The 26,354-nt window shown below is 53.5% G+C and overlaps 10 protein-coding genes and 3 non-coding genes across 13 annotated transcripts; 8 read left to right on the plus strand and 5 right to left on the minus strand.

Annotated features, from left to right (window-relative positions):
* The first annotated feature begins 913 nt into the window (after positions 1 to 913).
* CC84DRAFT_1165520 (uncharacterized protein) lies at positions 914 to 1,443 on the plus strand. Its single transcript, XM_018178734.1, has one exon. The coding sequence runs from the start codon at positions 1,065 to 1,067 to the stop codon at positions 1,335 to 1,337; it is 273 nt and encodes a 90-aa protein (XP_018035573.1). The 5' UTR covers positions 914 to 1,064; the 3' UTR covers positions 1,338 to 1,443.
* A 290-nt stretch (positions 1,444 to 1,733) lies between these two features.
* Positions 1,734 to 3,689, plus strand: CC84DRAFT_1094636 (uncharacterized protein; the record flags this gene model as incomplete). Its single annotated transcript, XM_018174572.1, has 4 exons — positions 1,734 to 1,824; positions 1,922 to 2,233; positions 2,284 to 3,173; positions 3,228 to 3,689. 4 exons carry the CDS (start codon positions 1,734 to 1,736, stop codon positions 3,687 to 3,689), a joined length of 1,755 nt encoding a protein of 584 aa, XP_018035574.1.
* A 1,273-nt stretch (positions 3,690 to 4,962) lies between these two features.
* CC84DRAFT_1165523 (ribose-phosphate pyrophosphokinase-like protein 1) lies at positions 4,963 to 6,957 on the plus strand. Its single transcript, XM_018178735.1, has 5 exons — positions 4,963 to 5,096; positions 5,308 to 5,399; positions 5,507 to 5,879; positions 6,069 to 6,423; positions 6,475 to 6,957. The coding sequence occupies exons 1-5, from the start codon at positions 5,026 to 5,028 to the stop codon at positions 6,547 to 6,549; spliced, it is 966 nt and encodes a 321-aa protein (XP_018035575.1). The 5' UTR covers positions 4,963 to 5,025; the 3' UTR covers positions 6,550 to 6,957.
* Positions 6,958 to 8,388: 1,431 nt separating this feature from the next.
* CC84DRAFT_1218578 (uncharacterized protein) lies at positions 8,389 to 9,722 on the minus strand (the record flags this gene model as incomplete). The annotated part of the gene is made up of 3 exons (XM_018183011.1): positions 8,389 to 8,767; positions 8,829 to 8,922; positions 8,969 to 9,722. The coding sequence occupies 3 exons, from the start codon at positions 9,720 to 9,722 to the stop codon at positions 8,389 to 8,391; spliced, it is 1,227 nt and encodes a 408-aa protein (XP_018035576.1).
* An 875-nt stretch (positions 9,723 to 10,597) lies between these two features.
* Positions 10,598 to 10,679, minus strand: CC84DRAFT_t58. Its single transcript has one exon. It is a non-coding gene; the product is annotated as a tRNA-Thr (tRNA).
* Positions 10,680 to 10,994: 315 nt separating this feature from the next.
* On the plus strand, positions 10,995 to 14,040 carry CC84DRAFT_832415 (uncharacterized protein). Its single transcript, XM_018187572.1, has 2 exons — positions 10,995 to 12,022; positions 12,072 to 14,040. The coding sequence occupies exons 1-2, from the start codon at positions 11,448 to 11,450 to the stop codon at positions 13,723 to 13,725; spliced, it is 2,229 nt and encodes a 742-aa protein (XP_018035577.1). The 5' UTR covers positions 10,995 to 11,447; the 3' UTR covers positions 13,726 to 14,040.
* CC84DRAFT_t55 lies at positions 11,016 to 11,099 on the plus strand. Its single transcript has one exon. It is a non-coding gene; the product is annotated as a tRNA-Val (tRNA).
* Positions 13,978 to 14,067, plus strand: CC84DRAFT_t56. Its single transcript has one exon. It is a non-coding gene; the product is annotated as a tRNA-Val (tRNA).
* Positions 14,068 to 14,354: 287 nt separating this feature from the next.
* CC84DRAFT_1218580 (uncharacterized protein) lies at positions 14,355 to 15,029 on the minus strand (the record flags this gene model as incomplete). The annotated part of the gene is made up of 1 exon (XM_018183012.1): positions 14,355 to 15,029. The coding sequence occupies one exon, from the start codon at positions 15,027 to 15,029 to the stop codon at positions 14,355 to 14,357; it is 675 nt and encodes a 224-aa protein (XP_018035578.1).
* Positions 15,030 to 15,427: 398 nt separating this feature from the next.
* CC84DRAFT_1218581 (cryptochrome) lies at positions 15,428 to 17,637 on the minus strand (the record flags this gene model as incomplete). Its single annotated transcript, XM_018183013.1, has 4 exons — positions 15,428 to 16,211; positions 16,272 to 16,476; positions 16,534 to 16,952; positions 17,021 to 17,637. The coding sequence occupies 4 exons, from the start codon at positions 17,635 to 17,637 to the stop codon at positions 15,428 to 15,430; spliced, it is 2,025 nt and encodes a 674-aa protein (XP_018035579.1).
* A 580-nt stretch (positions 17,638 to 18,217) lies between these two features.
* On the minus strand, positions 18,218 to 20,897 carry CC84DRAFT_1165529 (glutamate decarboxylase). Its single transcript, XM_018178736.1, has 6 exons — positions 20,204 to 20,897; positions 19,589 to 20,155; positions 19,171 to 19,542; positions 18,916 to 19,120; positions 18,693 to 18,871; positions 18,218 to 18,636 (listed from the first exon to the last, which is right to left on the minus strand). The coding sequence occupies exons 1-6, from the start codon at positions 20,426 to 20,428 to the stop codon at positions 18,547 to 18,549; spliced, it is 1,638 nt and encodes a 545-aa protein (XP_018035580.1). The 5' UTR covers positions 20,429 to 20,897; the 3' UTR covers positions 18,218 to 18,546.
* A 316-nt stretch (positions 20,898 to 21,213) lies between these two features.
* On the plus strand, positions 21,214 to 23,063 carry CC84DRAFT_1165530 (FAS1 domain-containing protein). The gene has a single exon (XM_018178737.1). The coding sequence runs from the start codon at positions 21,546 to 21,548 to the stop codon at positions 22,941 to 22,943; it is 1,398 nt and encodes a 465-aa protein (XP_018035581.1). The 5' UTR covers positions 21,214 to 21,545; the 3' UTR covers positions 22,944 to 23,063.
* A 1,377-nt stretch (positions 23,064 to 24,440) lies between these two features.
* CC84DRAFT_1218584 (uncharacterized protein) lies at positions 24,441 to 26,169 on the plus strand (the record flags this gene model as incomplete). Its single annotated transcript, XM_018183014.1, has 4 exons — positions 24,441 to 24,599; positions 24,650 to 24,754; positions 24,804 to 25,180; positions 25,230 to 26,169. The coding sequence occupies 4 exons, from the start codon at positions 24,441 to 24,443 to the stop codon at positions 26,167 to 26,169; spliced, it is 1,581 nt and encodes a 526-aa protein (XP_018035582.1).
* Positions 26,170 to 26,354: the final 185 nt, after the last annotated feature.

The following is a 26,354-nucleotide window of genomic DNA, read 5'->3' on the forward strand; positions in this document are numbered from 1 at the left end:
GCGCGAGGTGAAGCTTGGCGAGTCTTGTTCGGTGCCAATGCCGTGACCGCAAAACAGAGGCCGGCTGGGCTAGTGTGTTGCGCTGATTTGGAAAAGTGGCTCCGTGGTTCGGGAGTGTGACGAAGTTTGCTGGAGATTGAGGCTGCTCAGCGGCGCTAGGTACTTTGAGCGTTAGGTGCCGTCTTTGTAGGTTGGGCCACACTAGTCTACCCCAGTCTTAATATATAACACCGCAGTCATAAGAAGTGGTCGACTGGAGAGGGAAGCAACGGTCACGGCGAGGAAATTGCCATGGCCGGGCCGCGGGCAGTTGTGCCTCAGGAGCGTGCAAGCGAGTTGACTCGGTGAGGGTGTTCCAGCGCCATTGCTCACCGGACGGCGCAGCGAGGAACAGCCAGGAGCCCGTCAGCACGGAGCTGCTGTGCGTGGCCGAGGGTGGCAGCAACCGCCTGCACACTGACGGCTTCGAGGTCTGCTTCTCTCCGGGCGGCGACGGGCGAGGGGCTTCATGACGCAGCTGCTGATGATGGCACACCGGACAAGCACCACTCGAAACCGTCGAAAAGGGTCCCACGGCAGCGGCAGCGGTTGATAGCCCGACGAGCTCGACTAGAAACCGATGTTTGTCCCCTAGAAACTTCTGCTGTTTGGCCGCCACAGTCCGTCCCGCCCAGGCCTTGCGGGCGCTGATTGGGCAGGCTGGCAGGCGTCGCGTGGCGACATGGACCAGCCTCCCGCAGTGCTCGTTTCGTGATTCAGACAATCGCCCGCGCAGACCGCAGCCGTCCACCAGCTGTCTGACATCTGCCCGTGGGCGCACATGTGGCCGACCCGCTCGACACCTCTCCCAGCCGCACACCCGCCGCGGCACCGGACTGCGCGTGCTGAGGTGGGTGCGCGCTGTGCGAGGATACGAAGACCGGCTGCTCCAGGGCCGTGACGTCGTGACCACAGGCAGGTGGAGATGGCTGGGATGCACCGTTGAGCGCTGCCGGCCGTTCGGCGGTGGCTCGACGCCAGCGAAGTATGATTGAACCACCCGAACCTTCATCTCGTCAGCCACGATGCCGCGACCCCGTGCGAACGGGTTTGGTTCCCTTTCTGGCTTCGCGCCGTCGTCCATCGCTTCGTCGCGCTGCCCATGGCCTATCTTGAGGTGCTGCCCCTCCCCCTCGCTGGCCGGCGCGCGACGAACAGAGGGCAAGCGTGCTGCTGCTGGCCATCAGGTGCACCGCAGTCTGGCACACTTCCGGGCGCTGCAGCCTCTGGAGCGCTGTCCCCACAAGCTTGCTCGCTGCGACCTGCAGCACGCGTACCAGAAGACGAACTTCTGTTGACTCGCCCGCTGCCCATCGCCATAGCAGCTCCAATTATAGACAGGGCAGGCTGCAACCACGGTGCATCGCGGCACTCTGTTCCCTGCGGTGCCTGCAGGTTCCCCACGAATCGCCAGACGTGGGCAGTCAGGCCCGTGTTTCACCCCAAGCGCGTCAATCTTTGGACACGGCCCCGAGAGCCTAGGCGGTGCCCGCTCGCCATTGGTACCGCTGCGCTGCAGGGAGCTCCTCGCTCGTGCATGTAGCAATAGTAGTTTGAGGGAGCCACACTTAAGCCAAAGCCCTGCCTGTTTACACGAACCCACTGCAGGGTCTCTTATGTTTGACATGCCCGCCTCCGAGTCTCACCTACCTTGCTCCTGAGAAACCGGCACACGGCCACTTCAAACAACCGCAATGACACACATTGCCAATTGCATGCGACCTGCGGCAGCTCCATCCTCGCCTGTTTATATAACCATGGAAACATCCTTCCTGTCGCCCGTAAGTGCTCCCCAGCATCACTTCTTCACCACCAATGAGTTATCGTTTGCCTCGTCGTTCCAAGTCACTGAGAACTCTCAAGGCCAATCCTGAATCAGCAGACTCTCTTCCCCTGCTGCCAGACAGGAGCCCCTCCATCCTGAGCCCCCAGTCGCAGAGCGGCAGTGCTTCTAGATATCAGCTGTGGCCATCCAAGAGCCCTGCAACAGCCCAGCCACGGACTACCTTTGCATCTGACAAGCTCTCTGCGTTGTCTGTTGGACGCTCGTCTTCTTCACTGAGTGATACCGTGGTATCTCAAGAAACCGTTCCCTTTTGGCAGCGAAGCGGTTCCCTCGCCAGAAGACGAAAAGTCAGCGTGCCCGAGCTGGGTAGTACTATGACCACGGTCCAAGAAATGCCTATAGATTCTCGTAAGCATGACCCTGGCATCCGCCCCTAGCAATTTTCTGACACGAAACAGCCACCATCCCTGGACGACCACCTCTACGCAAGGCATCGACCGAGGTTTTTGGCCACGAGAGATCCAGCAGCGCCCCAGGCACAAACTGGAGAGCCGGCCCATTTGGTGATGCCCTGATGTCTTGCGTCACGGGACCTTCTCCCGCACAGGAGGACCAGTCCTTCTTTTTTTCCTCGCCGGAACAGGCCAAACGGGCACCTGAACAGACCAACCGTTTGGAGCCATCCGTCACTTTCGGAAAGCCGCTGTCGCCGATCCTCAGTCCAGGTGTCGCGTCGAAGCCGACCTTGAAAGTAGATACGGATGTCATACAAGAAGATGTCGAGTCTCCCCCCGAGGTTCCTCCCAAGTCACCGGCAGTAGAACGCAAGGGTTCACCCAGCCCCCTCAAGCTCAACACCAAGACGAGCCGATCACAGCTCACCACCCCCGCTACAGCCACTTCTGGTGGCATGACCCCCATGAGCGCCTTCGAGAACCGACGATCACCCAACGTAATCGGCCCGCTACCGACGCCTCTATCAGCTATCTCGAATCCATTCAGCGCTGGTTCTCCAGGGGGTGGATTTGACCATCGTGCATCACCCAAGATCGAAAGGCGAGACCCCCTCGCCTCACACAATACGCACAACAGGAATCTGTCCGAGTCATCGGTAATGGACCGCGGTCGACCTGTCCGAAGAGCCAGCAAGAGATCGCGAAGCCGTACCGCCTCGGAGGCGAACGAGGAGCCTGCGCCCGACACATGGCAGTTGCCCAAGGGCATGCGTGTCGCCGACGCTTCGCGGCGTATGCAAGAGGCAGAGAAGGAGACCTTGTATAAGCAGGCATCCGAACAGGCCGAGAAGTTTGAGGTAATGAACAAGCGCGACGTCGCTTCCATGTCTAGGGTATGCAGTGCTCATCGTCATCCATCGATATCAAATACTGACCTTGTACGACAGGAACTGAGAGCTCTTGATGAGCGATGCGACTATCTCCGCAAAACGTACAAGTCCTTGCGGGCTGGTCGCCAGAAACTTCACAGTCGTATGATCTCCTACCTCAAGCGAGGGAACACGGTCATCTTCTCGCGCGAGTCGCTGCTTAAGCAGGAGGAGGCACTAGCCGAGCTAGATGTCTCCATCGATGAGTTTATCCTCAAGCTAGAGCAAGCAGAGAACCGACGCTTGCGACTGCGTCAAAAGCTTCTGGAGCATGTGGCTGCTGCCCTGGTCCTGAACCCGGCTGCGCTTCACGAGGGCTCTGAAACCACGCCGCCCAGGAGTCCTGTCAAAATGGAAAGCCCCCTCCGCAACGAGCGCAAAGAGGTGGAGTCGATCAAAATCTACGCCGACGGGCACGTCCTCAACCTCTTCTCCGACATCGAGCATGCCATTGGCAAAATGTGCGAACAAGCATACTGAGTCCGAAACGCTTCACGACCTGAATTCCTGCGCGTTCTCCAAAATTTCAACGAACACGAAAATCACGGCATTAGTTTATGTCTCTAATTGTTGACTGCCAACCACCTTTACCAGCATTAATTTCCTCCTTCCTTTCGCATGGTGGTATGTCATCACGGCCGACTTTTCCCTTCATCCATGTATCTATCACGGTCGGACCTCATTCAGCGTCGGAGCCTTTACATTCTTTGTCATGTTTTCTTCTTCACTGACGGATCACTATGCGCTGAGCGTTTTTTGCTTTTGTATTATTGCAACGGATACCCGGGGGCAGCATTCTCTTCGAAACATTTCACTCCATTCGTCTGCCCAGGAGTACGAGGCGTTGTTTGGCGAGGGCGGGAATTCAATTTGGCCATGGCGCCGTTTCAGGAGCTTCCACTCTGCTGCCTTGCGAGGCAGGCAGCATGCAGTCTTAGCGTATCAGAATTCGAACATGTCCGGACCCGCAGGGGCCTGTGAGTTTACGAGAAACGAACGTGCCTCAAGCTAATTATTGTTCCGATGAAGTGTGCACCGCGCCGCGTGCAGTGACGGCATTGCCCGCCATCATCGTGCTGCACTTGGTGCTGGGATGACTTGCATTATGCCGTTGCAACCCGTCGCCCAACACTTCGCTCGATATGTCCATGACCTTTGGAGTTTTACGAGACTCGGGGTTTGCCGTGGTCCCACTTTGCAAGTCTACGACCTGGCAAAGGCGTCCATTGTGACGATGGAGCCGCACGTTCTAGAAACGACGACGTCGGAAAAAAAGCTGGAGAGGGATTAGGTTGCTACAAGGCTGGGAATGGGTGCTAGCATCTGTCTCAAGTGTTCGCGGGAGCGTTCCCCCGGGGCCTTTCGCCGAGTGGGCGAGCTCGCAGGGCGAATCCTTCGCGACGGCACGCTGCAAGTGAGATCATTACGGGTTCCTAGCTTCATTATTCAGGTACATTGCAGCGAAGGATGCAATATCGACCCGTTACTCGGCTCATGGGACGCAGCCAGGGCATGTTCCAAAGCTGCACTGTGCCGTACAGGCGCGAGGCAAGGTGCCTCCACACGATTGCCCAGCTGGTTGTGGGACGTTGTTTCATCGAACGTGTAACCGAGGTGCACGTCCTTTTGATAGATGCATGAGTGGCGGTCACTACTGCTGTGGCTGGTGTGCGCTAGGGAAAACGATCCACCGGGCGCCGCGATTGCGGGGACCCTGCAGTCTACCTCCGCCGAAGTTTTTGTGGTCTGCGATGCTTTCAGCCTTCGACATGTGAACAACGAGCCCGCCGTCACCACACCACACAACATAACAATCATGGCCACGAATAGCATAAAATTGCTTACGGGCAATAGCCATCCTCAGCTTGCGAATCTTGTGGCTAGCAGGTACGTGAGACCGCCCTAGCACCTGGATCTTTCCTCCGCAACCAACGCTCGAATAATGCCTCATGCCTTCCAACATGGTAGCTTTGATTGCATGCCAAAGATTGATCTGCTACCGCGCAACTCTATCTGTTTCCCATGTATCCGCACGGTACAGTCCACGCGAAGGAGTTATTGCGCGTTAGACAACGCACGGCCGCTGACAGGGTCGCAGGCTCGGGATTGAGCTCACCAAGATTTTGGTGCTACAGTACTCGAACCAGGAGACATCTGTGACCATCGGCGAGTCTGTGAGAGATGAAGATGGTATGTGCGCACCTGCACCTTCCCCACGTTCCAACACAAACCAGTGCTGCGACTCTATATGAAATCAAATCATTCGTACGGTGTGGTGCGCTAACCAGGTCGCGCAGTCTTCATCCTACAATCCACGCCTCCGGGTGATATCAACGATGCGCTGATGGAGCTCCTCATCATGATTAATGCCTGCAAGACCGCGTCGGCGCGCCGCATTACTGCTGTGCTACCCAACTTCCCGTATGCACGCCAAGACAAGAAAGACAAGTCGCGAGCGCCCATTACAGCGAAGCTCATGGCGAACATGTTGCAAACGGCCGGCTGCAACCATGTGATCACGATGGATCTGCATGCTAGTCAGATCCAGGGCTTCTTCAATGTCCCGGTGGACAACCTATATGCGGAGCCGAGCACCCTAAGGTGGATCAAGGACAACTTGAATGTGAAGGAGTGTATAATTGTCAGCCCAGATGCTGGCGGCGCGAAAAGGTATGCAGCCTTCCCTGCACGATACGACCATATCAGCCACACTTCGCAAGATGATGCGAAAACTTGGGAAGCTTGTCACGCTTGGAGAGCTGCGATCTACAATACCGCATGATCTGGGGGTTGTCGAGCCAAGCAATTGATGCTAGCGTTTCAGAGCTACCAAAGTCGTGGAAGCGCTAACATACACAGGGCAACATCTATAGCAGATGGCCTTGACCTTCCTTTTGCCTTGATCCACAAGGAACGTGCACGGCCGAACGAAGTCTCCAAGATGGTTCTCGTTGGAGACGTTAGCGACCGGACTGCTATCATCGTTGACGATATGGCCGACACCTGCGGAACTTTGGCGAAAGCCGCGGACGTTGTCATCCAGCACGGCGCTAAAGATGTCATTGCGATCGTCACACACGGCATTCTCAGCGGAAACGCTATCAACGCCCTTAATGGAAGCAAACTGAAGAAGATCGTCGTAACGAATACAGTCCCGCATGAGGATAAGAAGGAGCTCTGTGATCGTATCGAGACGATCGACATTAGCCCCACTGTGAGTAGTGTCGGAGTAACGCTCCTGGGGCCTTTGCTGACATGTCGATAGCTTGCCGAAGCGTGTCGGCGCACACACAACGGCGAGAGTGTATCTTTCCTGTTCAAGCACGCACCTGTCGATTGAGGCTAATGCGGATCACATCAGGTTCGGGCCGTGTTTTAGATTTGCGAAGGGTGTTGATTGCATATTGGAGTTTCTTGATCGATACACGTGGTGGAATACACCCCTTTCTTTGTGGCTTTTCCAAATCATCCTCACTATTGAGGAATTCGGCTGTGCTTCGGCGACCCATGACTTCACAAATCCTCATGATTTCACTCGGCGGTGTCCGGACTCTGCAGGTTGCATTTCGCACGATATCTGCTCGCTACACCATTTTCAAACTGCGCTTGATTTGTTTTGGTGCAGCTGAACGTTCAGACGGGGACCGTGCACGCTCAGTATGCAAATCACTCCGCACGAACTAATGATCCGTAGCAGGTAGCGAGTGATCTGCATTCAATGAACAAACAAGACACCCCTGTCAAAGTCGTCTTACCAAACTACAGCGTCGCGCTTTCTTGCCAGTTGTGGGCGTGTCCCTAGCTGTCAAAGTCTAAACAACGTTTAAAACGAGCCGGCTCGTGACGTGCATGAGAAGCGGTGTGCTGCACTAATATAGGATCGCGCTGAAAGGGACCGGGCGGAATGAGGGGGGCTCGCGCGAACTTTATATGCACCTTAGGTACTGATTCAGCAGAGCTGAGGAAGGGATGTAACTTCTAGTGGGCCCTCTACACCCGTATCCGTACAATCGCGTAATCTCCGTCTCCTCGCTGCAAGACTGGGAGTGTAGCTGGCGTGTAATATGCGCGGTGATATAGCCCCATTACGTACCATAGGTACACTCCAGGGAGCGCTTAGTAGTCTGCCTCCCTCTGAGGAAGTGTATGTAGAGTGCACACATCAATGTGCTGCAGCTCCCCCCTTCGCCCTTCGACATTTCACCCTTCGCAGGAGCAATCCAGCCGAGCCCGTCCCACTCCACCCTTCTCACTCTATCCCAGAAACTCTCCCCCTCCACCCGGTCCGATTCCCCAGCAGGGCACGTCTTGAATCTACCCTTCGGCCTCTGCCCGGACGCCAAGAGTGCAGTGCAGTGCAGTACAGCATATACCCTCGCGGTAGCCGGCAATCTCCAAACCTAATCCCACAACCCGGTGGACCTTCCCTTCGGGCCGTGGGTACTGGGCAGTCAGCCACGGTGCCCGCACGTGGCAGCGCGAACTCTGCACACGGGCTGCGGGATCTTCCGGGCTTCTCACTGGGATGGGACGCAGGGTGTCTGACGTGATTGTCTTTGAGTTTGGGATTGCTTACCGCAGGGCGTTGATGGCGTATGGGGCCGGTGGATAGGGCGTGCTCCGAGCAGCTGTGAGGCTTGGGCCGGCGTATAGGATAGGCTATCATTGGCGGTGTCTTGACGAGCTGTAAGGCGATTTTTCTCATGAGCTGATGCTGTGAGATTGGTGCCGAGGCTGAGTTTAAGGATAGATTCGGGGCACAGGGTGGATGGGTGTGCTTGCTTGCGCGCTGGTCGTAATGAACTATGCTTGGTGAGTGTATGCGTGCGAGGGGGATAGAGTGTAAGGATGGGAGTTTCACGCGTGAAGGGTTGCGCATACATGTTTGTTACACATTCGACACCCTGCCTAGAGGATCTCTCGACCTCTTCGTTTGGTGTAAAACAGAAGTGGGATGCTTGATCATTATTATTCGTACTCATACATCGTAACAGGTGCCGCGTGTATCCGCACGCCAAATTGAAAAATCAGTGTGCCACCCAAGAGATGTTGCCGAAACGCCTAGGCCCACCCAATGCTCGTCTGTAAGTCCCGTAATGATGAATTCTGCATCCAAAAACATTCAGGACAGCGGTCGTGAAACCAGTCGCTTCGCAGCGCATATTGTCCCCCATGTAACCTAGTCACTCCTCAACATGCTCTCTACCAGGTCGCCCAACGGCCCCCAAAAGTCCTTGCTGCCACTCGCCAAGCCGTGCTCGTCGATAAACAGGACGTAGTGTTTGAAGCTGGTGTTGAGATGCGGCTCCAGACCCAGCTCGATTATGACCGGGTAGTGATGGCAGTAGATGTGGGCATAGACACGGTAGAGGCGCTTGAACATGTTGCGGATGAGGGCAGCGAAGGATTTGGGAAAGGGGACGCCGATACGGCTTGGGAAGTTGGCCTCGTTGTCGACGTTGGATTGGATCCATGCCATGAGGTGCTCGATGTACTCCGGGGCGGACATTTTTGTGGGTTTCTTAAACGCCTCATTGTCTTGCCACAGGTATTCAAATCTAGGATGATCGTATTAGTGTGAGTTAGATGAAGAAGAAGCAGATGTTGCGTGTTACGTACTCGTCTGTAGCCTTCATCTCGGGACATGTCTGCGGTGAGCAGAATTCGGTAATGGAGCCATAGAGAAGGTTAATCTGGTTGTAGAAGTCGACCACTGTGATCGTGAGCGAGGGAAACTGTGGACTCAATATCATACATACCATTAACGGCCAGCCACTCGTCTTTGTCTTCGCCCTCCGGCAGCTTGACCGCCTTCCTCAAGCTTCCGCTACCTAGCGTCGCCTCGGCATACTGTTTCAGCTGCCAACTGCTTGTGCCCCGACCCGACTTTTGCGGCTTGAAGGGTTGCCTTTGTGTGCGCGGGTTACTAGATAGAGAAGAAAGTAAGCCCATGTCCTCAGTTTGTTCTGTTTGCGCTTTCGTCTCAGGACTGGAGACTAAATCGATACCACCGCAATCTTCACGTCCTTTGCCAGAGCCATTGTAACCGTTTCCTGAAGTTTCGAGCTGCAGAGATGACCCTTGAACGGCTGGAAGCAGTTTGTGAGAGTAATTTTGGTAGACAGGAGTCGAGCACTGTTTCACACGCTGACGCGGCAGACGCATCTGGTCGAAAAGTTTGGTGGACACTGCTGGAAAAACAGCGCCCGCCGCATCGTTCTTTGTAGACGACGCGGAACTTGTGCCTGCGTGCTGCGTCCGCAATGCTTTCCCAGCGCGCTGTAACGGGCTCTTATATGCTGTCTGTGGCGAAAGCAGAGAGACACCACCACCAATTCCGGCCCAAGCATCTCTGATGTCGCCTCTATCCGCTTGTTCGAACATATCCATCCCAAAGTACATGCAGCTCTGGCTCTGGGCAAACGTGAAGACGGGTTGCAGGGGTTTCGGTTGCGCTGGGAATCGAGGTGGTGAAGGGTGCGACGCAGCGTTGGAAATGGGAGGAACGAACATTGTGCTTATGAAGCCCGACATCTTCCACGACGACAGCGCTGTCTCAGATATACCTGCTGGGTCGTGTTGCGCGATGGCCGCTTCGCATTCCGTCGGTTAGCATGGTGACTGGAAATGGCCTGGAATGCACACACCTTTGCGTACGTGTTTCAGATGAAAGGGATAGTAGCGAACGAGATAACAGTTTAGAGAGAAGAAAGATTTGTGAGAGCGCAAGAGTGATCGGCGTGAACGGCGAGGATGTTTGGTTGCGTTGCTGGTGCCCCGCGATAAACAATGGACGCCACACCATGACTAATGCACAAGCCACACTCGACTCGACACTTCCTGCTTGCGCTCCTGCGCTTCGCGTCGCTCACCACAACACGTATCAGCGTTTACTGTTCTTGATCATTTAGAGCACCTCACTACAGCCGCGGATGCATTGCAACTGGGTTCGTGCCTTTACGACCCAGGTGTGACGTCAGTACATCGCTCAGGATCTTCCACATCTCGGAGAGAGTCACAAGCTTTAAATCTAGTTGCTCCAAAGCAAACAGAGTCCAAGCTGCTCACCACCCGCTGCCACCGCTGTACTAGGCGCACTCTCTTTTCGTCCTACATACTAGGAGTCGCGTCTTGCAGGGTGTAATACAGCCGAAACAAGCAGAGCACATCGTCAAGTCGAAGTTCAAGACGAACCATCCATGCGTGACATCTGCCACCAATACTAATAGGTTCTGACACGGTTGCGAGCTCCAGGGCCTAGGATATCGGCTCCAATTGTGGACGATAGGTTTTATGCACATTGCTGACTGTAAGCAGAAACAAAAATGCATCCTGCTGACCAGCAGGGCGCAGCACAAAAAGAACCATCACGCCAATAATGCTGATGTTGCCCATCATCAGAATCGAACTGATGACCTTATCATAGCGGTTTAGTACTAGTGATACGCTCTACCACTGAGCCAGACGGGCACTGAAACTTTGTAAAGACTAGCTGTTCCGATGTCAACTTTGGCGGTATATAAAGCACAAAAGCCAAAGCCACTTCTGCCCTGCTGACAGTCAGCAACAATGGAAACAACACGAAGCTCCTCAGAACAGGGCGCGGAGTAAGAATTTTACCATCTTCCGCTCGGAGCATCCATTTTTTGCAGGCTCGCTTGTGTTCAGTCTTGCACGCCGGTGTGGGTCTCGCCGAAATTTTGCAGCACAAACTACCACGGCGAATGCGAGGGGATTTTGAATGGGCTCGAGCTAGAGCCTTTATAAAGCAAATCCGCGGCTCACACTCTTCATGTGCACTCAACAGGCTCGGTGGTGTAGTTGGTTATCACGTCAGTCTAACATAGGTTAGTTCACTGAAGGTCCCGAGTTCAAACCTCGGCTGAGTCATTCGTATCTACGATTCGCTCCTGTTCCCGCGTTCGATTCGCAGGCTTTCGTTTTTGCTTTAGCCCGTTCATATCCAACCCACCCTGCTGTATTGGAGGGTATGTGGTGTGGAAACGCCTTCGAAGTGGCAGGAACAACCTTTGTTTTTGTTAATCCCAAACAAGCAAAACTTAGCGATTACGGTCGCACTACTGTCTGCCAGCTGTGCCAGCAACTCCAATGGATCCAGCCCATCTAACAACACGGATAATGCGGCCCAAGCCTCGGTCACTCAGACTCCCGCGAGGCGTAAGTCTCTTTCACACAAACCACATACGCGCACCGTGAGTCTCGCTGCGGCGGAAGCCGATGGCGACGAATTACTACCAACAGTGGGCACCGCAGTCCTATCAGAACATTTCATATCAGCCCGTCTATCAGGCTGAGCCGGTTCAGGGTGCGCCAGCCAAATGGGGTCCCACGCCTGAGCACTTCATTCCACAGGCTGACCAACATCCCAAGCCCAAGCAAACATGGTTCCAAGCACATTTCGGTGGGTTGAAAAGAACATTGCGCTTGTTCTTGGCAGTTGCGATTGTCGTGCTCGTCGTCAATGTCTCATGGCTCGTCTACGCAAAAACGCACTATAGTGGTATTGCCTCGGGCTTTGGGACCATCCAGCGCGGGGACTGCAATATCGCAAAGTCAACGAATACGTGGTTGCATTTGCTGATCAACGTCTTGTCTACTTCGCTGTTGACGGGTAGTAACGCCTTCATGTCTGCCTACTGTTGCCCCAGTCGTAAAGAGGTCGACAAAGCGCATGCAAGGCGCAAATGGCTGCATGTGGGCATACTGAGCCTGCGCAACCTGAGCAAGATCGCAAAGAGGAAGAGCTTAGTCGTGCTGCTTTTGTGTGTCAGCAGTGTACCATTCCATCTACTGTTCGTCACTCACGAGTACTCGTCATCATTCCATGCTAATTCGGCACAGATACAATTCGCTAGTGTTCGTATCGCTGAGTGCAAACAACTACTACTACACCATCGGAGCTGCGGACTTCCTCGAGGGTGCATCCTACAATCTCACGGGTCCCCTTCAAACCAGTTCGGGCAGCCCTTACTGGACGCTTTCAGCTCTTCCAGGTATAAATTACGACACGTCCACCACTCAGGTATACTACCGCGACAAGACAAGAGTGGACAACCTCTACAAGTATTATGACCAAATACAGAAGAACGCGTCTGCTTGGGAGAGACTGAGCAATAGCGATTGCATACAAGCCTACTCGAATGTATTCATGACTGGACGGCGCAATGTAGTCCTGATTTCCAGTGAGAAGAACACAACCAACTCAGTACTCGACTATGGGATTTCCGAGCTAGACAATGGTGGCATGGACAACAACTGGTGGATATGCTCGAAGGTCCAAGACGGTGGGAACGTCAAATGCCAACCTGACGATCTTAAGGCCAAAGCTGATAATTGGACGGTATGGGGCTATCCAATTGACTATTGTCTTTCCGAAAAGATCGAAGACGTATGCGAGGTCGAGTTCAGCATGGACATCATGGTAGTAGTCATCATTTTCAACATTATCAAAGTGATCGCGATGACGTGGGTGCTGCTGCGATACAACGCCGAGGACATTCTCACCACCGTCGGCGACTCTGTCTCGAGTTTCTTGGAGCGAGAGGATGTGACCACCAGAGGCATGTGTCTCGCACTGTGGCGTGATATTGACCACGCGTGGAGATCTCCAGGCAATGGCGTTCTCTACCAGCCCAGCCGACAATGCTGGGCTAAAGCGGTCAGCGCAGGGAAGTGGACGTTCTTCATCCTCATGATGCTCGCCTCCTTCGCACTTATCGCCTTTTTTGGTGGCTGGGGCTTCGTGCACACGAAAGACCGCGGTAACTCACTTTCTCCATCATCGCTTTGGGAACTTGGCTTTGGTCGGGCGCACCAGGACGCCGTCGTGATCTACGACACCGTAACAAGCTTGGTCGGCGTCGCGCTCCTAGCCAACATACCACAGATTCTCCTGGCTTCGGTGTGGCTCCTCTATATGGGCATTCTGACGAGCATGTTCCTCGCCGCCGACTGGGCAGCTTTTGGTACCAAAGGACAACCATTAATGGTTAAGAATGCGCGCGGCGAACAGCGAGGCACGTGGCTTCTTGGCGCACCGCTGGCGTGGGGTCTGCCGCTCCTCATACTCCAGGTGATCCTACACTGGCTCATCTCCCAAAGCATTTTCCTCATCTCCCTCAACATCCACGATCCTGACGGCACGCTGACAAAGTACCGAAAAGAAGGGCCCAGGTTCTTAAACTGCGGATACTCACCCATTGCGATCATCTTCTGCATCGTGGCTTCGTTGCTGCTGATGCTGAGCGCGATTGCATTGGCGTTTCGGAGGTTTCCTCAAGGAGCGCCACCTGTGGCCGCGACGTGTAGCGCGGCGATTAGTGCGGCGTGTCATTTGCCGTATGGGATGCTAAAGCACGATTCTTTGTATGGAAATATGAAGTGGGGACAGTGTGGTCAGCCTCAGTATGGGGTTGGACATTGCGCCTTGATGCCGGAGGGTGCCTTTAAGGCCGGGTATGCTCAGACGCCCGTACCAGGGTGGGCGTACGCTTGAAGGAAATGGAGCGATGAAGCATAGGAATCTGCGGAATTGTAGAGCTAGATACCTATCATACCCCAGGCATTAGGTGGTGTAGAGGTTCGGCCAGATTTTATTGGCTCGGTAACGTGCACGCTACTTAACACACCAACGCACCCCTTGTAATCGGAGTCCACAGCTGAAGCCGAACGATTCGAATGCGAACACAAAGCCAATTTAGTTTCTATATATTATGCTAAAGTTGGGCAAATAGCATCAATCAAACACGGCTCGGTGGTGTAGTTGGTTATCACGTCAGTCTCACAGCCTCACCTGTGCGACCACTGAAGGTCCCGAGTTCGAACCTCGGCTGAGTCATTTCTTTTTGACGAATTTTCTTCCTCTGCTGCACTCCTTCCGCTCTAAGTTTTTCTCCCTGTGTCTTTCTGTATAGGGTTGTGCCGAGTGCGAGAGGAGAATATCTACGCAGTAGAAAGAGACCCAAAATGCAGGACTAATTCGAAGTCAACATCAACAAAGGCGCAGGGTCATTTGATCCTATGTCGTATTGATTGGTTTACTCACAGAATACTCACAGAAACAGGTGGTGGCATGGTCAAACATCTGAACCAGCTGGACATGCACCCTCAGCACGCATCTCCACCCTATGGCACCGCTTTCGCCGCCAACTTCCCCACATACATCGGCCGTCTAGATTTCCTCTTCCTCTCCATACCCTCGTGCTCCGCCGCAACAGGCACGTAACTATGATATGGCTGCGACCCAATCAGCGGCACATACACGGGCGTAAAGTGCTTCAGTCCATAATTCGGATCCGCCTCGCGCTGGCGCTGTTCCTCTGCACGCCGTCGCCGCTCCTCCTCGTTCTCCTTTTCCTGACGGAGCCGTAGCTCCTCCCCCGCAAGCCGCTGTTGCTCTTCACGGCTAGGCTCTTGAGACTGCGCATCAATCCTCGACACCGCAGCCTTCACCAGCGCGCTCTTGCGCAGCGAAGGAGAAGCAGACCCGCTGCTCTCCAGTGGATCATTCGCAACCGGCTGAACTGGCAACCCCATACTCGCGCGATACAGTTCGTCGTACTCCCGCCTTGCCTCGCTATCAACCAACACGGCATATGCCGTCTGCAGTTGGCGATACTTCCCCGCATCAGAAGCGAAGTACTCCCCGCGCAGCGTGCGGAACTGCGCCTTGACGTCCTCAGTCGAAGCGCTGGGAGAGAGCTTCATCACTTCGTAGTGGTTTGGGAAAGATGTCAAGATGGTGGAGGGGGTGAGGGCCGCGGAGGCGGAGGAGAGGCAGAAGGTGCGAGGGAGGGACATTTTTTGGGTTTGCTTTTGGAGTTTAGAAGCCCGGGGGGGAATAAGTTTATGGGTGGGTGAAGATGTGGCTTTCTCTGTTGACTTGTGGTGGGCAGATGTGACGTGGATCTTGCACATTTGAGGGATGGTCTAGGGAGGCTGGGCGGAATGAGGTCTGGTTTTATGAGGGCGGTGCATTGTGGAGTTTTTTTTTCGGAAGCTTAGAGCGTGATTTGTCTCACAATGTCAAGCTGTGGTAAGACAAAGCGTACGGTGCTGCATGGAGCTTGCACAATGTCACTCATTACGACGGTTCTTGGATGAACACACAGAGAACGCGAACATTGTAAGCGACGCGAACTCGTACACAAATCCATCGTGGGAAAAGACGCAAATGGCAAATGGCTAACCATTGACAACTACCCCCCAGTCCCATCCACGATCTGTGAATTTTCCATCTGTTTCTCGACCGCGAGCCTCGCCTTCCCTCTGTCGTTACCGCGACTCCGACCTCTCCACGCTCTACCCCTACCTCGCCCATCCGAACCCCCCCTGCCCCGACCTCTACTGATGGAGAATTGTATCTTGACCAGCGGCCACTCAACCCACTCTACACCTCTGAGCCCCAGCCGGTCTTTGTCCCAATCACCCAACCTCCACGCCTGATAGAGCCCCATCAGCTTCTGCTCGTCAATCTCCTGCTTATTCAACGCCACGCTCTTCGTCAGGGGAAGCTGCCGTAGCTCAGGCACCCACGCCTTGATATACTCGCCCTGCGGGTCATAGTCTAGCGCCTGCTTGACAGGATTGAAAACGCGGCCTTGTCTCGGGTCGTTCCCTACACCGGCGACGTACTGCCAGTTGCCCCAATTGCTAGCCATGTCGTAGTCGATAAGGAGGTACTCGTACCACTCCGCGCCGACGCGCCAGTCGATACCAAGGTGGGAGGAGTTTGACAGGAAGGAAGCTACGTTTTGGCGGGCGCGGTTGGACGTGTAACCTGTGAGGAAGACCTCGCGATTCGCGGCGTCGATGAGGCCGATGCCGGTGCGGCCGGAGCGGAATCGGCCAAAGACTTCACGCGTGCGTTCGGGGGTGTCGCCTAGGCCGCTGGTGTGGTGCACGCCTTTCCAGCGTTTGCGTGGGGGGCGCTGCTCGTGGTGGGAGTCGGGCTCGACGTCGCTGGATTTCCGCGTTTTGCTTCTACGGGGATGAGCTTTGGTCTGGGAGCATTCTAAGATTCTTGGATGTGGAATGACTTACAGATCTTGTATCCCGTTGAGGCAGAACATCTTGTTGCCGAATTTGCGCGCACAGAGATGCATGTAGTCCCGCCACAACAATTCAAATCTCACACCCGCAGTGCCGTCATTTTCACCTTTGCCATAGCCTGGAATATGTTCACCAGGGCCTCTCCCTTCTTCGAAATCCATCATTGCCCAGTGTATTTGACGTGCAGTTATGTGACCTAAGATGGAGTTAACTACTGAATGTTTGGCTTGCATGCTTCGTATATAGTACTCACCTTGAGCAAGAAAACCGGAAAGCTTGGTGCTGTAGTCGACTCCGACCATCCCATTTCGCGTCTCTTTGTACGTTCTCATTGCACCATCCGAGATGAGGTAGCGAAGTCTCTCGTGGGCTGCCGTCTCGCCTCCGGGGAAAGGATGCGAGGATTTGGTCTCCGGAGGCCACTGAGGTGGGTGCGGCAAGTTGTGACTGGGGTCATCTTCTAGTGGTTGCAATAGAGCTTTGATCAATCCTTCTCGGCTTGTTGGGATTTCAAAGGGACGCTGTTGAGGCGGGATTTGCGGAGGCGATGGTGGAAGCTGTGTAGGAGCGGGTATACTTGGCCGCGGACGTGATCGGAGTGGTTCCAGAGATTTTCGGTATGTCGTAAATACGTTCGGGAGGTCGGTAATGTCGTTCAAGGGTAAATCTCGACTATGATGACGTTAGCTTGCATGAACACGGCAACGCGGCGGGCCAAGAGGGACGGAGGAGGAACCTACTTGTCAATATAATACTTTTCGTCAGCCCATGCCTTGAACGCCACCTCTCTCTCGGAAGCAATTCGCTGCACATCCGCCTCGTCATCCTTCTCTTCTTGGCCCTCGTCTGCTGTCATCCATATGCCTGCAACGTCCACAGTACTACGGCCAGCTCTCTTCTCGTCTATATACCATTGCAATATGTTTTCTACCACTTCGCTTGTCTTTCCAACTCTTATTTGTAGATCGGATCCGCAACCAAGGCTTTGTAATTTCTCTTTCAGGTCCCACGCACCTTCGGCCATGAACTTTGCTCGGTGATGTCCAGTCCTCCAGAAGCCTGCGACAAGGCTTTTTGCTTTTGGATATGGAGATTCCATGGTTGGATCTGGAAGAAATCCGGAGACTTCGACTTGGTTGGACGGAAAGATATATACAGGTAAAAGATGCGTGAAGGAAGGGACATCCTGGTCTGAAATAAAGGAATCATTGCGAATGTGGGTATCAGAGGCGTATACTGGTTTCGTAAATGTATTCGTCTTCAAGTTGGCGGATGCAGCGTGGAAGATGGGATTGTCCGAGAGGCGAGCATCGCGGCGTAGGATGTACAGCAGCACGCGAGGCGATGGGTCCTCCATGGTGGGAAACGTATCGTGCGTGTGGAAACCCCAGATGCCTCGCTTCAAACAGGAAGAACAACAAGAATCATTACACAGGGGCCATGTAACGCAGCGGCGCAGCATCAAGGAGGTCAGCTTCATGTGCACCTTTGAGGGTCGCACATGGTGCAGTCACATGGGTGGTGGGTGAGCCGTGGAAGAAGTCTAAGGCCCAGTGAACTGGAGACGTCATGATCAAGATAATGTTTTAGCACATGGGTACCGAGATTTTGAGCGACATGCACTAGGGAGAATAAGGCTATGTCATCTGACATTGGAGCAGATTTGGGGCTACATGGCATGGCTGATGCAGGTTCCAGGCGTGGAGGAGACCTGTTTCCGGCGCTATTGGGGTACAACAGCGGCGCGACCGGAAAGCCTCCGCGCATCATTGGACAGGCGCTGCATGGCAAACCCAAAAAGGATGCGCACGGTGGGCTGCTGGCCATCTTCGTTACAACGATGGTGATGTTGTAATGGACTTTTCAAGATCGCGACCGCCAAGAAATGTCTTGCCACATAGGAACTAGGGGCGATCTGAACAAGATCTCAATGCGTCGCCCGGAGATCTGGACGCGCTCCGAGTGGCTAAAAGGAGCTTGCAAGCATCACCGGCCACGCATATCCCGCTACAATGCTTGACGATCGGCAAAAACGCTGGCTGCACGCCGACGTTAATGTCGGCTCGCATACTGATCACTTCCCGTTGCATAACGTAGGAATATTGTGCTAGTATGGCTAATCCGCTATATGGCACCTTTTCTGTCACAAATTGCGCTACCGGTAGACCTTCCATCCGAACCTTTTCATCATTTCGATGGTGTACATAGATGCAGGGACCCTTGATCTGAGAATCGACGTAGTGCTCGATTAGGTCCAGCTCGGTGATCAGCACACGCTTCGATGCACCCCCTCCTTCATCGGCTGCTTCGACTGATCTCTCTGATGCGCGGGCAGCCCGGCCGAAGTATGTTGCTTCTACAAGAAAGCTTGTTAGCATGATCCTGCATCTGTAAGAGCAAGGTTTTCCGTACCTCAACACTCCGGGGGGGTGGCTGCCACGCTGCGAGGTCTACTGCGTTGCTGTTCATCATGCTCTCCGTCACGTTGCAAAGATCCGTGACCAGGCGGTCAATCATGTCCAACGACAACGACTCGCGGACGACAACGCGAAGAATCTGCGTCTTCTCTTCGTTCGGCGGCAACGGGTAGCCTATTTCGTCAGCTTTGCAAAATATCTGTCACGGGCAGACCTACTTGGAATGATGTACTGCTTTGCCCTCATCAAGTTCTGCACTGCATCTTCTTTCAGGTATGGGTATTGTTTCTTGAATTCATCCGTGAATGTGAAGGCGACGACTGGAAGACCAGCGTTGTAGTCGGCACTGGTCTCGCCAGAGTCGTAAGGCGCCTTGCCCTTCTCGTAAGTGTGGTCGCCCTTCTTCCGGTGGATATCGCTGATCTGATAGTTTGTTAGTAAATCATTTTTGCGCAATGGGTTCAGAAACGTACGCAGCGGTACCAGCCCGTATACTCCAGCGCGCGACTGAGCAGTCGAGCATTTGCAAGTGTGTTCTCCATTATGCTTTGGTAACCGGTAAAGCCAAGGTGAATGAGATTGTAGTACTGCGCAATGATCTGCGCTCCTGGTCTGGAGAAATTCAGAGTGTAAGACTGTTCCGTTCCACCCAGATAGTGCAACTCGAACACGAGATGCTTCGGCAGGTAGTTCTCGTCTCTCCAGATGATCCATCCCACGCCAGCATAGACTAAACCGAACTTGTGTCCACTGACATTTATCGACTTGACGCGGGGAAGCTCAAAGTTCCACTTCTGGCCTGCTTTGGCGTGCGTAAAGGGAGCAATAAATGCCCCCGAGGCGCCCTGGAAAGTCAGCAAGGCAGGACGAAGAGAGCTAACTTCAGCTTACATCAACATGAATCGGGATGTCCACACCCGTCTTCTTTTCATACTCGTCGAGGATGTTGCTGATCTCTTCTACTGGCTCGTAGTGACCAGTGTAGGTCGAGCCCAAGATTACGAAAACACCAATAGTATTCTCGTCGATATTCTCTTTCACAAGCTCAGGGTCCAAGCGATAGTTCGATTTGGCTGACACTGGCAGGATGCGAGCCTCCACTTCGAAGTACCTCGCAAACTTTTCCAAGGCTACCTGTGCGTTGGAACCCATCAAGATGTTGGGTTTGGATTTATCTTTGCCCTCCTTCTCCCTTTTCTCCTGCCATCGACGTTTCATAGCCAGTCCACCGAGGTGGATTGCTTCGCTCGAGCCGGTGGTAGCGGAACCAATAGCCTTCTCACCCTTCTGAACTCCCCAAAGATGAGCGAGGATCGAGACGCACCGACCGTGCATGTCCATCATGGCAGGATACTCGTCCGCATCGCTCATATTCTTGGAGAGATTCTCGATCATGAGCTGTTCTGCCTCCTTCTCCATGTATGTTCCCACGAAAGATGCGAGGTTCAATTGAGGACGCTTCAGCTGATTAGGAACATACTATGATGTGCGCGGGATTTATCTTACGCCATCCAAGTCGAGCTCGTCTTTGAGCAATTGGTGAACGACTTCCGCCGGAGCTCCATCGTGTGGGATTTGGTATTTAGAAAGCTCAGTTGAGCTTGCATAGCGGCTCGAGTACGGCGTGATGTGCGAGGCGAAACGGCCTTTGTTGTGACTGGCTTTGTGGATAGGATGGTCATGCATCGACTGGAGCAACTCATCGGGATTTACGTGTCTGGAGAGAGACATGTTGTGGGATGATAGTTTTGCACTGTCTTTGGAGAGAGACAATACTCGTGCAGAAGGCGGGGGTTCGCTGGCAGGACGTGGAAAAGTAAGTAGTGAAGAAACGCACGTCGGTGATGTAATGCGCTGTTGAAAGTGACGGAAGCGTCCGGAGTCGCAGAACGGAATGCATCTCCGTGGACTGGTGGCATGAGACTGGGGTAAATGCTTAACGAAGCTTGTGAAAGCTTGAAATTGGGTCGAAACGTAAGCTATTGCGGGCCCAGGCACATATTAGGGACCAATTGACACAATGCCTGAGTCCCAGGTCCCTTCAAACCCGCATATAAATATTCTATGCTGTTACGTGATGGAAAGCTTAGCAGGGTTGAGTCAGCTCCAATAAGATTACGAAAGCCACGGGCCAATATATCGAGGCCTTTTCGAGCCCTTAGAACATCGACTTTAAGCAGATCGAGATGGCGGTAATGCATATTGTGGAAAGTTGTGGTGGGGGATGCGGGACTAAGAGCAACTATGACGCAGCTCCGCACTAGCTGCCCGGACGCGGATATGTCCACGTGACCTGGCAGATTTGGTTCCAGCTGCCTGGGCATTCTGGGAATAGAACGCTAATCAGTGAAAAGGTGCCGCATGTCCATTTCATTCGTTTTTCTGTGAAGTCGTGCAAAGCGTAACGATATTCCTATCATAATCGATGAAGTTGCAACGAGGATGGTCGCAGCTTACCTAGGTACCCCTCTTTCGTCATCCCGGATTACTGTTTCGACCGCCACGCCAAGGAAGATGACGACGCGTTTCTAAAGCTCATTGCGCGGTCTCTGCTCGCAGAAACACATAGATAGAGTGTCCTGTTACTGAGCGTTGTATGGAAATCCGGGTTTGAAGCATTGAGGAATAGTTTCGCTCACTGTCGTCCCCTCCGCACTCGTCGCCACATCATATCTGGCGTGCACTCGTATTTCGTCCGTGATCCCGTACCCCAGCCGGGTGATCCGCTAGGCAGGCACTGCCACGCACTGGTGGTGTCATCGACTGGTCGACTACTTCAGACTCTCATTGTTCCAATAGAGGTTTTTCTCCATCACCTCCGTCACATTTGATTTGATTCAAAGTGAAAATGAAAATCGCCCGGGTGCTTGCATTACTCCCCCTCGCGTCCGCCTTTGTTATCACGGAGACGGACGTCTTCCAAAACATTGAAAAGACTGGAAGAGAGGTTATCGACCAGACTCAAGGCGTCTTCGAGAAGACACAGCATGTGCTTGACGATGCTTTCGCAAAGGCAGTCGAGAGTGTGAAGGAAGTAGGTGATAAGGCCTACCACAGGATTCACGAGACTGGATGCGATGTTCAGTCTTGGTTGGAAGGCTCGTCCTTCGAGGAATTCATGGATGTTTCTGAGAACCCAGACCATCCCCACCATCGCCCACACGACAAACCACCTCACCATGGCCCGCCCCACCACGGAAGGCCGCATCACCCTCCGCACCACGAGAAGCCGAACCAGACCGTGTACGAACTCATCAGCAAGAGCAAGTACACCACTAAGCTTGCTAAGCTAATTGGCGATTACCCTGATCTTGTCGACAGGCTGAACAGCACCAAATCTAATTATACCGTGTTCGCACCTACCGATGAGGCATTCGAGAGAATTCCCAAGCATGGCAAGAAGCCTTCGAAAGAATTCTTGGAGAAGGTTCTGCTGTACCACATCAGCCCCGACTTCTACCCAGCTGGCCGTGTTCTGCACTCGTACACTATTCCTACGCTTCTCGAGCCTGAGAGCTTGGGTCATAAGCAGCGTCTCACCGTACGCGTGACCCTGAAGGGACCCACGATCAATTTCTACAGCAAGCTTGTCGCAGTCAACATCTTCGGCACAAATGGAGTTATTCATGGTGTGGATCACATCATCGTCCCGCCTCCGCAAGTCGCTACTATCATCGATCTTCTTCCGGGCGAGTTCAGCACTTTGGAGCTTGCTCTGGTCAAGACTGATCTCTTGGACAAGATGAATAGCACCGACTATCCTCACCAGGGAGGAACCTTCTTTGCGCCTTCGAACTTTGCGTTCAAGAAGCTCGGTCCCAGGGCTAACGCTTTCTTGTTCAGCCAGTACGGCTTGAAGTACCTCAAGGCTCTCCTCGAGTACCACATTGTTGTTGACCAGACCTTGTACTCCGATGCATTCTTTGACCAGTCCGGAGATGACGACGAGAAGACTGATGACTATCGCCATTTCCATGTCGATCTGCCCACCGTCCTCAAGGACAAGTATCTCTCCGTCGATAGCGCAAGATATGGTCCCTTCGTCGAGATAAGGATCAATGCCTTCTCGCGCGTAACCATCCACGACGGCGTTGCCAGCGATGGTGTCATCCAGATCGTGTCCGATGTCTTGATCCCGCCGAAGACGGAAGGAACAAAACAGATGTACTGGACTGGTAATGAGCTGAGCGTCGAGGACCTCAAGGAGAGGCTAGCGCCGTTCGTTGACGAGAGCCCCGAGTTGTAGGAGTGCATGAAGTTGTAATCTAGAGAAAAGCCATGGGGAGGGCTTCGCTTACAGACGGATGTCGAGTCCATAGCTATTCCGAATGTACAATTCTTTGCATGACGATCATTTTGTTCTTCCATTGTAGCCCACATCGCATGCATGCTTCCAGGTAGGTTACCTGCTTGAGTCGAAGATTACTGGTTCGTGCCTGTCTCTTCTCGACAGCTACCTAGTCTCAAGTAGCGATATAGTTTGCCACCTTGCATTGCGAAAGTTAATCCGCATTACTGAATGAGCCGAAGACTATGACATTGTCTGTAGGAGGTAGCGGAAGGAGTGGGTACTAGCACATTGGCAAAATAGCTTCCATCCGGTCCGTACCCTCTCTTCCGAAGAAGAATTCACCACGTAAAGATTTCATCCGTCGGGTGGAGAGCCGTTTGTGCCTTGCGCCCGGTTTCTGGATGTGTCGGTGATAATAGCCCAATGTTCGACCTTATTATTGTTTAACGAAAATGCGAAGCTCAAGGCAGTTTGTCAAGGATGCTGCGTCGTGGTGAGCGTTGATACCGTGGGTCGGCCTGTGCCAGGGTTTCAGGTGTTGAGGGGTCCGTTTGATGTGGCCCGCTTCAAGTCGATCATACATTCCCTGTCTCAAATTCTGACGTCTGTCCCGAAGCCAACCAAAAACTCCCGTCGCAGTTCACGAAACGGTTGAACGATTATAAGACTCTATATGAGCGAGGATGGGAATGATCGGATGATAACGCACAGAGTTGTGCAGAGATGTGATGTTCGTTCTTCCAGTGAATGGATTCGGCGTAGCGCTTTCGGCAAGCTGTTACCGGTACAATTCGCCTATGATGCGCACTCCATCTCCCGCGAAAGCCTCCCAACCACCAGGTTGCCATCCGAAACCCTTGGCTTCAGCACGAATTCTTTCCTGGAAGAAATTGCGAGCGGCAAAGCACCGGCTTTCTGCGAGCTGTGCAGCCACGAGGTGCAGACGGGTGCGACCTCAAACTCGTGCCTAGCTGCAGTTTCTCTCTTGGTTTTCAGGCCGCAGCCAAGTAGCCTGCTGTTTCTCATCGTCTTCCAATGGCAACCTGACAGCGTTTGCAGATTCTATATCTCCTGCAATTATTGTCGCACTGCTGAGAGCGATCATACAGGCACGGCGGAATACGTGACGGCTCGAGCATGCTACCCCCTACATGACAGAGCACCCTGCAGGGGCAATGTGCCGGCCCGTGCATACTCCAATCGATGTCAAGATCACGAAGAATTGTTCCAGAGCTGTGGGTAGCTGCCTCAGCGACCCGCGCTCCTACCTCTATTTGCCCGCCATCCCGCTGTCAGGTTTAGTGTATGCCCGGGCTTTCCTCGTCATTCTCTTCGTTTTTGCTTTCGATGCTCCTTTGGACTCCCCAAAGATGAGGTGCTGGGGTTGTGGTAGCTCTTCTTACTTTCGCTTCTGCTGAATGGTGCTGGCATCAAGCCTTTCGTTTCTTCCTAATGGCTTCCTCGCCAGCTGGCATGGCGCAGACGATGCTTAACACTGTCGTTTTGGTCTTCACGCTGATGGCTGGGCTTATTATGTTCCTTCGTTTGTTCACTCGAGGATTGCTTCTTCACAAAGCAGGTGCTGAGGATGCTTGGATTTCTCTTGCTATGGTGAGTGTACATATTGTACAAAGTAGACCTATTGTTAACGCTGAGTACAGATTCTGTCCATTGGCCTAACAGTTACGATCGCCCTACAGGTTCAGAATGGACTGGGCAAGCATATGCAAGAGTTGACTCCAGCTATGATGACGGACTCATTGAAGGTAATGTGAATGCTTGTATTTGGTTAACACCAGCTGATCGAATGAGTAGGCGTTCTGGGCTAGTGTCTGGATCTATAATCTTTCATTGACCGCCACCAAGATGTCCATATTGACGCAGTACCTGCGCGTCTTCCCCATTCCTCGTTATCGCGTTGCGTGTTATGTGGTCATGGCATTTGTCGCGCTGTACGGTCTCTGGACGCTGCTAGGAAGTATCTTTCTCTGCTTTCCAGTGGCATTCTTCTGGGATAAGACCATTGCCGATGGAAGGTGTCTCAACCAAGAAGCTATATGGTTTTCTAATGCTACCATCAACATCGTGCAAGATGTTGTAATTCTGATCCTCCCGATCGCCGTATTGAAGAGCCTGCCGATACCTAGCAGGCAGAAGAAGGCGCTCATCGCTGTGTTCGGCTTGGGAGGCGTGTAAGTATTATCTGCCATTGACGCGTCTTCATGCACTAACGAAGACTAGTGTGTGCCTTGTCTCCATCATTCGGCTACAGACTCTGGTATCCATCTCGAATTCGACGGATCCTACTTTCGACAACCCGCCTGCGGCGATGCTGTCGGCCATTGAGACGAACGTGGGTATCATCTGCGCGTGCTTGCCTTCCATGCGACCACTTTTGACCTCCATGATGCCTGTGTACTTCCCAGAAGGATCGCAACTTCGGGGATCGCAATACCACAATACCTCTAGGTTCGACGTGGAACAACCAAAACACATGCGATGCCACTCCGGAAGTAGTCGACCGCACACTGCAGACTCTTTTGGGAAACCAGACCACCCTCGGTCAGGTAGTGCCGCTAGTCATGGGTACAAGCCATCCTCTCAGACGAGCCGAAGTCACTCTCGATCAGGCAGCACGGGGCCGATTTACACACCCACAGCCCACGGGCGCTCTCAATCTACTAGCGCCAATCAATCACGCACAGGTAGCAGGAATGGTCACTCCCGAACGCCCAGCAACAGCATGAACGTCCCCACCTCGACCGAACTCCAGCCTCTCTCAAACTCCTATGTCGTGCCTCAAACGACTCACAATAACCCACGCCAACTCAACCTAAGCAATGGCCACCAGCACCCCATGAACCCCCTCCGCATGTCGCCATTCAGCCCAGACATCCCCAGACTGCCCCGCCTCCCCGAAAACATGGCCGTCCTAGGCCCCCTGGACTCTCAAGAACGGCCTATCCGTATGCCCCTCTTCCACAAGCCGCTGCCCATCACGCCGCTGCCGGGCCACCAGAATGCCCAGTACCTGACCAAGGCACAAGATCAGGCGATGCTGCCGATGATGCTTTCCCCCACTCTCTCACAGTCTCCCGGCCTCATGCCCGAACCACTAAACCTGGGTGTCAAGTCTCCTGCGCCATCGCACCTCGACCGGAGGTCCGCATACCGGACATAATTTCCATATTTCTTATACCTCATTCCAGATTTTCTTACCTAACGGCCACTGCCCAGACACATCTTTCACACTTTTAGCTAGCCTTTGTCGTTTCATTGCTTTATACCCCCGACACTCATTACACGACCCTTCACGTTCAGACCGCCTTTAACTGCGTAAGAGAAGTCGGCAGATCTTCTGCAACG

The sequence above is a fragment of the Paraphaeosphaeria sporulosa genome (genome assembly GCF_001642045.1).
Source record: "Paraphaeosphaeria sporulosa strain AP3s5-JAC2a unplaced genomic scaffold CC84scaffold_6, whole genome shotgun sequence".
Taxonomy (NCBI): Eukaryota; Fungi; Ascomycota; class Dothideomycetes; order Pleosporales; family Didymosphaeriaceae; genus Paraphaeosphaeria; species Paraphaeosphaeria sporulosa.

Bases quoted from the DNA above. Each gene is read 5' to 3' on its own strand.
- CC84DRAFT_1165529 (XM_018178736.1), bottom strand. From the start codon at position 20,428: ATGTCTCTCTCCAGACACGTAAATCCCGATGAGTTGCTCCAGTCGATG. The intron at 20,156-20,203 runs GTAAGATAAATC...AATCAGCTGAAG, and splicing joins ACGAGCTCGACTTGGATGGC to CGTCCTCAATTGAACCTCGC. The intron at 19,543-19,588 runs GTAAGCTGAAGT...CTGACTTTCCAG, and splicing joins ACATCCCGATTCATGTTGAT to GGCGCCTCGGGGGCATTTAT.
- CC84DRAFT_1165530 (XM_018178737.1), top strand. From the start codon at position 21,546: ATGAAAATCGCCCGGGTGCTTGCATTACTCCCCCTCGCGTCCGCCTTT.
- CC84DRAFT_1165520 (XM_018178734.1), top strand. From the start codon at position 1,065: ATGCCGCGACCCCGTGCGAACGGGTTTGGTTCCCTTTCTGGCTTCGCG.
- CC84DRAFT_1165523 (XM_018178735.1), top strand. From the start codon at position 5,026: ATGGCCACGAATAGCATAAAATTGCTTACGGGCAATAGCCATCCTCAG. The intron at 5,400-5,506 runs GTATGTGCGCAC...CAGGTCGCGCAG, and splicing joins GTCTGTGAGAGATGAAGATG to TCTTCATCCTACAATCCACG. The intron at 6,424-6,474 runs GTGAGTAGTGTC...ACATGTCGATAG, and splicing joins CGATCGACATTAGCCCCACT to CTTGCCGAAGCGTGTCGGCG.
- CC84DRAFT_832415 (XM_018187572.1), top strand. From the start codon at position 11,448: ATGGCGACGAATTACTACCAACAGTGGGCACCGCAGTCCTATCAGAAC. The intron at 12,023-12,071 runs GTTCGTCACTCA...AATTCGGCACAG, and splicing joins AGTGTACCATTCCATCTACT to ATACAATTCGCTAGTGTTCG.